The sequence below is a fragment of the Orycteropus afer genome, unplaced genomic scaffold (genome assembly GCF_000298275.1).
Source record: "Orycteropus afer afer isolate SDZICR_OR568_19922 unplaced genomic scaffold, OryAfe1.0 scaffold00255, whole genome shotgun sequence".
NCBI classification, from domain to species: Eukaryota; Metazoa; Chordata; class Mammalia; order Tubulidentata; family Orycteropodidae; genus Orycteropus; species Orycteropus afer.
Window position 1 is genome coordinate 2,163,311 of NW_006921842.1, and position 12,603 is coordinate 2,175,913.

A 12,603-nucleotide genomic window follows, 5' to 3' on the forward strand; every position below is an offset into this window, starting at 1 on the left:
CTTCCTTCCGAGGAGTGGCTGGTGGGTTTGAACCACCAGCCTTCTGGTTAGCAGTCAAGTGCCTTAGCCACTATGCTACCAGAGCTCCCTATTTATTTACTCAAGAAAAAAATGAAAGCTTATGTCTACATGAAGATTTGTCCATAAATTTTCATAGCTATTTTGTAATAGTGCAAATGTCCATCAGCAGATGAATGGATAAACAAATTGTACATTTTTACAATGGAATACTACTCAGCATTTAAAAGGAATGAATTTTTGATACAAGGTTGATTGAAAGAAGTCAGGGAAAAAAGTACATACTGTATGCTTCCATTTATATAAAATAAAAATGACAAATTAGAGAAAGCAGATTAGTGGTTACCTGGCGATCAGCTTATATGGTTTTAGGAATGGATTTCAAGAGGAAATCGGTGAGGGTGATGATTAAAAAAATTATTTTTTGTTGAGAATATACACTGCAAAATCATACACCAGTTGAAATTTCTACGTGTACAGTTCATTGGCAATTGATTACGTTCTCCAAGCTGTACAACCATTCTCACCCTCCTTTTGCGAGTTGTTCCTCCATTAACATAACATTACTTGTTAAGCTAAACTATTGTTTGGTTTTTAGAAGATGTCGGGGATATTTTTGGCTATGTTTTCAAGATGATCTTGGCAATAGTTTAAGGAGTTCATAACCTAGATGGATCCAGAAATTCTGTTCTGCATTTTTTTATCCCTCTTTATCAGGATTCTTCTACAGAATCTTGGATCAAAACATTCAATAATGGTAGCCAGGAACCATCCAATTCTTCTGGTCTCATGTCAAAATAGTTCATTTTCTCCTATTTCTGAATCTTCCTCTATTATTACAGGTGAATAGAGACCAATTGTACTTTGGATGGCCTCTTCCAAGCTTTTAAGATCCCAGGCACTACACAATTAGGAGGTAGAATAGAAGCACTAACACATTATTAGGCCAATAAAGTGGAAAGTTCCATGAAACCCTGACCCTAAACCTCAAACTAAGGAACCAAATCCCACAAGTCATTTGATTGTACAGAAGAAGCCTCAGATGGACACAGGGAAGAGGTAACTATCGGGAAGAAATGGGAAGGGAGCTGTTGCATTGGGATAAATTGTAGTCAATGTCATGAGACAAAGTATGTGAACTGCTGTATGGAAAGGGAATTTGCTCTGTAAACTTTCACCCAAATCACAATGAAAAAAAAGAAGCCTCAGCAGCTACTCTTTTCATTGTTGTAAATATGCTTTCACAACTTTTGCCAGTTCAACTTTTTACAGGTGTACAGTTTATTGGCAACAATTACATTAACTGCAACCCAAATTCAGTACTCTATAAGCAATAACCCACACTTTCTCCCTTGCACCCTTTGTAACCACTAATAAACTGCTCTATACATATTTGCTTATTCTTGTCTTTTTATATAAGTGAGATCATAGAACAGTTGTCCTTTTGTGATTGACATTTCATTCAGCATATCATGTTCATCCGTATCACAGCATTATTGCGTGTATCAATACTTCATTTCTCTTACTGCCTGAATAGTATTCCATTGTATGTATGTACCACATTTTGTTTATCCATCTGTTGATGGGCATTTAAGTTTTTCCACCATTTGGCTATTGGGAACAGTGCTGCAATGAACATTAGTGGACAAGTCTGTTTGAGTCTCTGCTTTCAAATCTTGTGTGTATATACCTAGAAGTACTTGGTCATAAGGTACTTCTATTTTTAGTTTTTTAGGAACTGCCACACTTTTCCACAATGGGTGTACAATTTTGCATCTCCACTAGCAATGAACAAGGGTTCCAATTTCCCCATATCCTTTCCAACTTTTTTTAAAATCTTTTCCATTCTAGTGGAAGTAAAGTGATATCTCATTGTGGTTTTGATTTTAATCTCTGATAGCTAATGATGTTGAGGATCTTTTCATGTGTTTGGTGGCCATTTAAATGTCTACTCTGGTGACATGTTTAAGTCCTTTGCCCTTTTTTTTCTCCCCATTAATTGTGACAGAAATTCACTGGTGAGATGTCATTATTTGGGGAAGATGGTTGAATGATAACTATTTTTGCAACTTCCTTTATGTCTATTTCAAAATATTTGAAAAATATATTTAATACTTACTTTATGATTAACTTTTATCATAGTTCCACTATGGTGAGAACTCTCTATGGTGGCATTATTTGAAAATTGTGACTTGCAGTATTTGCCCTATTTGGTGAATTTTTCCTGTGTACATATGGATTCTTCAGTTGTTGATGTAGTATTTTGTATTGATCAATTTGGTTGTCGCCTTGGATTAGTTAGTTGTGTTGTTTAGAGCTTCTATATCCTACTGAATTTTTTTCTCCTGTGCTGTCTGGGATGTGGTAAAATCTCCAACTATGATTGTGGGATTTTCTATTTCACTGTTAGTTCTATCAGTTGTTGCATTGCAATTTTGGCACTATGTTATTAAGTGTGTATAAATTTGAAAATTTTCTTTCCCTGATTGTGTGATTCTTCTTTGCCCAGTTTATGATTGGGTTGTTTGACTTTTTATTGTTGTCAAAGTTTTATATATATTTTGGTTATTAGATTCTTATCGGATATATAGTTCCAAAGATACTCTCCAAGTCTGTAGCTTGTCTTTTCACTCTTTTGGTAAAGTCTTGATGAAGAAAAGTTTTTTAAATTTTTACAATGTCCTGTTTGTTTGCTTTGTCTTTTGCTGTTTGTACTTTTGTGGGGTGATGGATTTTAAGGTTCTAGGCCCTGGGAACTGTTAACCTGACATATGGGCATCGAGTTGATTCCTACTGATAGTGACCCTATGGGGCAGAGTAGAACTGCCCCATAGGGTTTCCAAGGCTGTAAATCTTTGTGGAAGCAGATTGCCTCATATTTCTCCCATGGAGTGGCTAGTGGATTTAAATAACCAAGCTTTTTGGTTAGCAACTGAATATCTTAACCACTCCACCACCAGAGCTCCTGTTCCCTCAAAAACAAGCAAACTCACTGACATCCTAGTAATGGAGAATTTGGGAGAATTCCCTTTGGAAGATGATGAGTGATTTTCAATTAAGTATCAGATGTCTGTAAAATGTATCAATGGAAAAGCCTTAGGGAAAATGTTAGAAGTCAGTCAAGCCTGGCAAATTAGGTTTTTTTTTTTTTTTTTGAGGTTGGTTTAAAGAAGGCAGGTGAGATCCCTTTGAGGAAGATGGCAAAATGTTAACAAATCAGTTGGAAAAAACGTTCTGTGTTGTGTAGTTAAGATTGTGTGTCAACTTGGCTGGGCCTGATTTTGAGTGGCTAGGGGCTGGATATAGTAGTATTCCCCAAGATGAGACTGGTAATCAGCTCCATGGTGGAATCTGCTGTGAGCAGCTGAATAGCTGCCTCAGGGATGTGGTCTGCATCCACTATATAAGGAGAAGCCTTGAGAAAGGTCGCTGAGCTTCTTGGCACATCTGGATTCTGCATTTGGTTGAGTCATCAGTGGTCTGCCGATCTTGGTGCTCCTTCTGGACTTGAACTAGTGGCCTGACATATTGCTCGATAATCTTGTGACTGTGCCGTTTTACTTGTTGACTATGGGTTTGTCAGCCTCAGCAGCCAGCAGCTGCCTGAGTTAAGAGATGCCTCCAGCTCCAGTGGGCCAGGAGCAAGAGGCATAGCTGAAGCCCAAGGTTGAGGGGCCTTCACCAAACACCTAGAGGTGGTACTTTGAACTTGGACTTCTAGTCTCCTAAACTGTAAGAGAATAAACTCCTATTTGTTCAAACCATCCATCTGTGGTATGTCTGTTATAGCAGCACTGTTATGTGCCATCGAGTCGGCCCCGACTCATAGTGACCCCTCCTTGGGTTTGTTTCCGAGGCAGTATCACCACGGAAGTAAATTACCTAGCCTTCCTTCTGAGGAGTGGCTGGTGGGTTTGAACCGCCAGCCTTCTGGTTAGCAGTCAAATGCCTTAGGTACTATGCTACCAGAGCTCCTATAGCAGCACTAGAGAACCAAAACGTGTGAAACTTGGATTAGACTGAACTAACTTGTTGATTTGTTCTGTAAGGCTAACATAACTGATAGCAAAATAACCAGGATGGTCCATAAGGAGTGCACATAGGAGAACTAGAGCTCTATTTACTTAATACAGATGGGAAAATCCTGAATAAAATAGCAAATCTAATTCAGCTATGTATTAAGAAGATAAAACATGATGACTAAGTTAGGGTTTATCTCAGTAATGCAAGGCTGCTTTTACGTAAGTAAACACTTGACGCTCCTTACATTAAAGGAGTAAAAGCATGGCATTTTCACAGATGGTAAAACAGTACTGATAAACTTCAACACCCTTTCCTGGTAAAAATTCTTAGTGAACTTATGGGTTAGAATCCACTCTAAGGCAGCTGACGATGATAACAAAGCTAGGAAAAGAAAGAAAATTTTAATCTGATGACAGCCATCTACCTATGTCTTACATAATACTTAATGGTGAAGCTGAAGAAATAGTTGCATCATCAAGAACTAGACACAGATGGATCACAATTTCTGAATTGTTTTGGACATCTCTGACTGGCTCTATAAGACCGAATAAAGAGGATAATTATGGGAAGGAAAGAGAAAAAAGTCTTACCTATGAAAATCTAAGAGAAACTAGGAATAAGAAATTACATGGCCAGACTTGAGAATTATTGTGAGTGGATTGTGATTCATGGTGACCAGTAGAACAGCTTCATTGGGTTTTCAAGGCTGTAACCTATTGGAAGCAGATTGCCAGACTTATCTTCTGAGGTGCCTCTCAGTGGGTTTGAACTGCTGACATTTCATTGTTTGTGCCACTCACAGACTTCTTGTAAGAATAACTCCACATTTATTATGTTTTTATATATCAGCACAAACCAGTTTGAAAACAATGTGTGTGGGGGGTGAGGTGTAGAGGGGAGAGGACATACAAGGACAACTAAACTCTTCCTAAAAGATGTGAAAAAACATCTCACTTTGGCGAGTAGCAACTGGCATCTTAAAAGCTTGCAAGCGATGGGTCTATCCTCGTCCAGAGCAAAGAGGAATGAAGAAAACCAAAGACACATGGAAACAATTAGTCCAAGAAACTATGGATGGTATGCCATCCAATCCTCAACCTATATGACTATAAAACCAGAAGAACTAGATGGTGCCTGGCTACCACTGTCAATCATTAGGAGGGAAATTGATGTAGGAGATACTGGATAGAGAGGGAGAACAATGTGGAACAAAACTCAAAATCATAAAAAAAAAAAAATGATGGGAGGGGGAACCAAGTTGGTTGGTTTGATAGAGCCTGGTGAAACCCCTGAGGCTATGGCCCCTAGCTGTCCTTTAGGTCTGGAATTGAACTCACTTCTGTGGCTTCCAGCCAAACAAAATACAGAAATATGAGCTGAACATTTATATTAGGTAGATACAGTCCTTGGAGAGATCAATCATGGGAGTATAGATGGGCTGTGTATGCAAGGGGAGACAGCTCAAGGGGCAGGAATATATGAGAGGGAAGGACACAGGGAAGAGGTAACTATGGGGAGGGAGTGGGGAGAGAGCTGTTGGGAAATTGCAGTCCATGTCATGAGACGAAGTGTATGTGAGCTGCTGTATGGAAAATGAATTTGTTCTGAAAACTTTCACCCAAATCACAATAAAAATTTAAAAAAAAAAAAAATGTGAAAAAACTTTTTTTTTCTAAAAAGAAATTCTTGAATATGTCATGCTTCTTGCTGCCTTTATCAGGTTCTTTATAAGCAATAGAAACTGATTCTGTCTAACAAGAAATAGTGAAATTCATTGGAGGAGTATGGTATTTCTGAAGGATCAGAAACCAGGGCAACTCTGGGTATAATTTTTTTGTGTCATCAAGCCACTTGTGAATTATAGTGACTTTACAGGAAGAGTAGAACAGCTCCATAGGATTTCTAGGCTGTAATCTTCATGGAAGGAGCCCTGGCGGTACAGTGGTTAAGAGCTTGGCTGCTAACCAAAATCGCTGTCCAAATGCACCAGCCGCTCTGAGGAAGAATGATGGGGCAGTCTGCTTCCAGCCTTGCAAATCCTATGGAGCAGTTCTATTCTGTCCTGTAAGGTGACTATGAGTAGGAATCAACTCGAGAGCAGTGGGTTTGGGTTTTTTGCCTATTTAATGGAAGTCGACCTTCAGGTCTTTTCTCCCAGTGGGGCAGTTGGTGGGTTCGAACCACAGGCCATTTGGTAAGTAGCCATGTATTTAACCACTGTGCCATCAGAACACAAAACAACAAGCAAAAACAAAGGAAAAATACTCCAGGGAAAACAAAAAGCTGTATAAGAAAGGAAATGAAATTATTCCACACTATGTGTCTCAGCCATGAAAGACACTGAAATATTGTTTTATTCAAAAATTGTGACAATTATATTGAGAGAGAAAGAGGAAGGGAAGTCGCTCTAAGTAGGCAACGTGAGCATGGTAGGTCCTCATCTGCCATATTAAGAAGTAAAATGAAAAATGCCTAAAATTGAAAGAAAGTCAAGAATGAGCAATGCATGTGAATTATTTAGAAATATGAAAGTAAATAAATACCAGAAGAAAGGGCCAAAAGAATGTGAATGGCTGCTTCTGGGCGTATGAATCAGGAAGGGGTTAGGGGACTGCTGTTTCTAATCACAGGCATTGCATTATTATTTGGCTTTGAAAACTATGTGTATTAATTTGAGGAAATTAAAAACTTAATTTAAAATTAAAAAAAAAAAAAAAATTCCTGACAGTGATGCAGTCTTTAAATAGAACATCTCATTTCTGCCCTTAATCTAATACTATAAAGAGTAGGTTTTAGTTTGAGAAACTCTATGTGGTAGTTAAGGTTATGTGTCAACTTGGCTGGGCCTGGTTGAGTGGCTGGGCAGCTGGATGTAGTTATTCCCGATTTGGTTGATTGGTAATCAACTCCATGGCAGAATCTATTGGAGCAGCTGAGTAGCTAACTTAGGGGTGTGATCTGCTTCCTGTATAAAAGGAGAAGCGTTAAGAAAAGTATGCAGTTTTTTCCCATGCTTGGACCCTGCATTTGGCCGAGTCTTTGTCTCATTGGCCTGCTGTGTTGTCTGTGGATCTTGGGACTGTTAATGGACTTGAATCAGTGGCTTGTTGTGTGGTTTGGTAATGTTGGGACTGTGTCTATTTATTTGTCAACTTTGGGTTTGTCAGCCTTAGCAGCTAGCAGCTGCCTAAGAAGCCTCCAGCTTCAGTGGGCCGGGAGCAAGAGGCAGAGCTGAAGTCCAAGGTCAAGGAGCTTACACCCAGCCCCTAGAGCCTGCCACTTTGAACTCAGACTTCTAGCCCCAAAAACTGTAAGAGAATAAACTCCTGTGGTGGTGTACTGCCTAAGGCATGTGACTGCTAACCAGAAGGCTGGTGGTTCAAACCCACCAGCCACTCCACGGAAGGAAGATTGGGCAATCTACTTCCATACAGATACCACCTTGGAAACCCAAGGAGGGGTTGCTATGAGTCAGAGCTGGCTCCACGGCAGTGAGTTTGGTTTGGTTTGGTTGGTTAAGACCACCCATTTGTGGTATATTCCTGTCAGAACAAGACTAGGTAACCAAAACACTGTGTTACACAATTGTGTACAAAGGATGAAAATACACATTTGCTCAGTAGAGCAGTTTTTTCTGGTTCTGTTGTTAACTGCTGTCATGTCAGCCCCCAACTCATGCAAGTTTCCATTGAGGGATGATTGGACCAAATTTGGGTCTCCTGCATGAAAAGGAAGAATTCTACCACTGAACCACCAACCACCTGGTTCTAAGCCTGAAGAATTTTCCTCCAGAATCCTCACGAAGGGAACCCCATGTGATGTGATTAGCACCTTTAGCCACATCTCTATAATAAATAGAAATGAGGATCACAATATTCCTTATTTACCACCCCTTCTGTGAAAGGATGGGGATCTGGTAGCACTCTGGTTAAAGCATTTGGCTGCTAACCAAAAGGTTGGTAGTACAAACCCACTGGCTGCTCCGCAAGAGAAAGATGAGACAATCTGCTTCCATAAAGATTTACCGCCATGGAAACCCTATGCACAGTGCTACTCTATCATATAAGGTCCCTATGAGTTGGAATTGACTCATGACAGTGGGCTTGGTTTTTTGGTTTTCAGTGAAAGATGGAAGCATAACTTTAAAGCACAGTCCAGTTAAAGCATTTCTGTGAAAGGTGAAAGCAAGTGAGTCAATCTTTGATGGCTATGGATAAACGCAAGTTTAGTTAGAGTAACAAAGAGGTACATATCCTTTAGGCACTTTTTCATAAGTACTATATTTTGTAATAAAAACTTGATTTTTTAAATTGTGATTTGTTTGAAATTTTACAAAGACTCGTTTTATATTCAACATTTCATAGACATTTTGTTTTGTGACACTGGTTACATTCTCCACAATGTAACAGCTCTCCTCCCACTTCCCCCTGTGGTCACATTTTCCTTGTGACCTTTTTGCCTATGCACTCTTGCCTCCCTCTGCAAATGCTGCCCTTCTGATCTCCAAGGTACATTCTTCTAAGGGGTGCATCGCCCTGGTGTAGGTGTTCAGCTCTCAGTCTGTTTGGCTGAGGGAGTGAGTTCAATTCCAGGCCCAAAGGGTGACTCAGGGCCATAGTCTCAGATGTTTCATCAGTCTCTATCAGACCAGTAAGCCTGGTCTTTTTTATGATTTTGAGTTTTATTCCACATGTTTTTCTGCCACTCTATTCAGGATCTCTAATTTTGATCCCCAAAATTTTGATGAGACTGAGCAACACAAACTTCAAATACAGGTATTCTGTTACATATTGTCTAACAGACAAAATAGGAAGAGTGAAATTCTTTTTATGAAAATAGAAGAGCCTAACTTCAGGCTGTCTTGAGCTGTCTAATCACATGGCACTCTCTCCACCCAGAGTTGTGCCCCATGGAGTTGGGGGCTGTTCCGGGGTGTGTTCATTTCCCTGAACTTTTGGTCCTCCTTCTTTATAGGAGAATCATGCTCTGGCAGTGGGAAAAACCCCTCAGCCTAAGAGATGGTAACAGGAAGTCCTGCATGGAGTAGTGAGGTCTGAACAGATATGATGAGTCCCTGGGTAGTGCAAATGTTAACATGCTTGCTGCTAATGGAGAGATGAGAGGTTTCAAGTCCACTGAGAGGTGCCTTGAAAGAAAGACCTGGCAATCACCATTGAAAATCACATAGCTCTACTCAGACATAGGGTCTCTGTGAGTTAGAATCAACTCAATGGCTTTTTTTTTTTTAAGGATATGGGTGAGGGAACAGTGTCTACTACAAGGGGTAACTGTGAGTTGGGTTAGGATCTGGCATTTCCATATATTTTGGCTTAATGTCATCTAGTAACCTCCCGAATTCACCATCACTCCTTATGAATTCCCACCTTATGGACTTCATTTTTATGAGGTCATTTTAATCAGCAGTGCTTTTCAGAAGTTTGGTTGTTACAGTAATTGTATGAAAATTTCTAAATTTCTCTTCAACAACCATTCCCTGGAAAGGGATATCATGCTTGGTAAAGTGGAGGGTCAGTGAAAAGGGGAAGGTCCTCAGTGAGATGTATTGACACAGTGGCTGCAATGATGGGCTCAGATACAGCAAGGATCATAAGGCTAGTGCAGGCCTGGGGAGTGTTTTGTTCTTTTGTACAAGGGTTGCTGTGAGTCAGAGCTGACTCAACGACACTTACCAGTAATGACACCAACCTAAAAGAGAGCACTGATGAATAAAGTATCAATTTCTATTCTTTATTTCAGTTTTCCAGGATAGAACAACAGTACAACAGCTATATCACGTTAACAGGTTTAAAAAAATTAATTCCTGTGAAAACCAACTAAGAAGTACAGCACCTCTGCAAAATTCTCAGGCCATCCAGACCAGTTCTGAATAGCCAATATTTGCAATTGATATTTCATAGAGCTATAGCCTCTGAGCTCCTTCATGCAAGGCGAGTTATTGCATGTCATGACAGAGAGAGCATAGCAAGTCCAAAATTTAACAAGAAGGTGGCTGTTTATTTCACTTTGGGTAGTAGACTCATGTATCTCTTCAATAAAACCAACAAGAAGAGGAATGAAATGCAGGAGTCGGGCTCTTCTCTGGCTGACAGGGTTTAAATAGCACCAGCATGCTACACTTTGGAGCAGCAGGACCTTGATTTTTGGCACTATATCATGATTTTGCAACAACTCATGTACTTCTTTCATGTACTCAGCGGCAAATTTCCCAGCAGTTGGTCCTCCTGTAAAACAAGCATTTGCATTTCCAGAAGTGTTTGGTATATCTAAGTTGCTGTCAACATTTTAGAGGGCTCCTGTGTTGTGCTCATATTCTTGTTGCTAGGTAGGTGAGACTTTGGGTACTTCGAATTTTAGAGGCTTTTTCCCCATGTAACATGCTGCTGTGAAGACTAGAATGTGTGTGTTGAACTAAGAAGTGTGTGTTAATAAGGAAGGAGTGATTTGTAATGTGGAGTTCCTGGGTGGTGCAAAAAGTTAATGCACTTGGCTACTATCTCAAATGTCTGAGTTTACCCAGAAGTGCCTCAGAAGAAAGGCCTGGTGATCTGTTCCCAAAAAATCAGCTATTGAAAACACCCTTTGTGTTTTCACAAAAGGACCCCTTTTATTGTTTTCTCCATTGGACATCATCCTTTGAAAGATTTATTTTACCAGATGAAATAAACGAACAAAAAACTCCAAATGAGTTGCTGTTGATCAGTCCTCACTCATGGTGACCTCGTGCGTATCAGAATAGAATGTAGCTCCATAGGGTTTTTTCAGTGGTTGTGATCTTTCAGATACAAGCCTGTCTTTCGAGGCATCTCTGGCTGGGTTTGAACCACTAACCTTTTGGTTAGTACCCAAGGACTTAACCACTTTCAGCACCCAGGGACTCTATCACACTACATCTAAATAATTCATTGTTACAATGAAAAAAAAAAAAAAAAAATCTAAGACATGTAGCTGCCAGTTAAAGCTTCTTATGAGGGGCTGTGGAGAACTATCTATAAAATTTCTTTACATATCTTGAAATTTCTTAGAAAACGTGGAGTTAGTTTGGATGCGATATTCATCAAAACAATGTATACTTTGAGATAGTTTACCACTTAATTTTCTAACAAGCACCCATTAGTATTGTCTTTTACTAATGCACCTATTGGCTTTCCTGGAAGGTGCTTTATAAACATTAAGTTCTTATTGATTATTCTACATTATTTTCTGATTAACACATTTTTTTTACAAGATGCAAAATAAAATACCAAATAGTTTTACTCTGATTTGGAATCATATCACCAGGTTGGAGTTATATCATTCCAGTATAGATTCACTGATTTTTTTTTTTTTTTAATGATAATGAGAGCTTTGATAGGCTGTTACAGCACATGCATATTTTAAATTAATAAAATGGAAAATAATTAGTAATTTATTTAATGGACACATTCTTTTAAAACAAGATCCTTGAGGAAAAAAATAATTAGTAGTTATCTTTGGTGGTGCAAAGATAAAAAAAATAAAAGAATAATCTAAGCAAAGGAAAGGTTGTTGGAATGTTAAGACTAGAGTTATGAAAATCACTAAATTACAGTGTTATAAGCAAAAGGATTTTGAAACACTTGTTTCACACAACTGGTTGAATCAGTACCTGTGAAGGCCAATATTCCAATTCTGTAGCCAGCTTCAGCTCTCTTCTCAATGGCTAGAGATGTATTCCTCAACATATGACCTAGTACCAAAATCTTTTCTTTGTGAAAAATACTCTCAGCTGAAGAGATATGTTCTTCCTCCTTCTTTGGAACAAAGGAGCCCTTAACATTGACTTTCCAGAATCTCTTGAAGGCCTGATATAGCCTCACAAAATAGTGATAAATCTGAATCCAAAATTGCTTACAAAAACCATGGCTCTTAGCCATTGTGTAAAAAGGCCAATGGTACTTCAGCTACATCACTGGTGGTAACGTGAGCTCACAGTCAAGAACTCTGGAATGCATCCCTTAGCAACTGTGAAGAATGGCATTGGTAGCTCAGTGGTAGGATTCTCACCTTCCAGGTGGAAGAGCTGGGTTTGATTCCCAGCCAATGCACTTCACATGTATCCACACCTTTTTGCTTGTCTGTTAATGGAGGCTTGTGTGTTGCTCAGATGCTAAATAGGTTTCAGTGGAGTTTCCAGACTAAGATGGACCAGGAAGAAAGGCCTAGCAATCTACTTCTGAAAATCAACAGTCTGAACTCCAGACTCATATTCAGTCTCTAACTTGATATCTTTATTTAGATATCTAAGAGGCTTCTCACACTGAACATATCCAGTACAGAATTACTGATCTTTCCTAAACCTACTGCTTCTTAGTTTATCTTGAAAGAAGGCATTCCATCCTTCTAGTTGCTCAGGTTAAAAATTTTAGATTCATCCTTGATTTACATCCCATATCCAGTCTATCAGGGAATTCCATTGGCTCCACTTCTAAAATATATCCCAAATTTGATACATTCTACAAAAAAAACGTGCCAGTACTCTTCAAATACACTAATGCTGTGGAAGTTTTTTTTTTTTTTTTTTTT

At 39.1% G+C, this 12,603-nt stretch overlaps 1 protein-coding gene across 1 annotated transcript; it reads right to left on the minus strand.

Moving 5' to 3' along the window:
* Positions 1 to 9,855: 9,855 nt before the first annotated feature.
* Positions 9,856 to 11,954, minus strand: ARMH2 (armadillo like helical domain containing 2). The gene is made up of 2 exons (XM_007949817.1): positions 11,687 to 11,954; positions 9,856 to 10,283 (listed from the first exon to the last, which is right to left on the minus strand). Exons 1-2 carry the CDS (start codon positions 11,952 to 11,954, stop codon positions 9,856 to 9,858), a joined length of 696 nt encoding a protein of 231 aa, XP_007948008.1.
* Positions 11,955 to 12,603: the final 649 nt, after the last annotated feature.

Bases quoted from the DNA above. Each gene is read 5' to 3' on its own strand.
- ARMH2 (XM_007949817.1), bottom strand. From the start codon at position 11,954: ATGGCTAAGAGCCATGGTTTTTGTAAGCAATTTTGGATTCAGATTTAT. The intron at 10,284-11,686 runs GTACTGATTCAA...CTTGTTTTACAG, and splicing joins TGGAATATTGGCCTTCACAG to GAGGACCAACTGCTGGGAAA.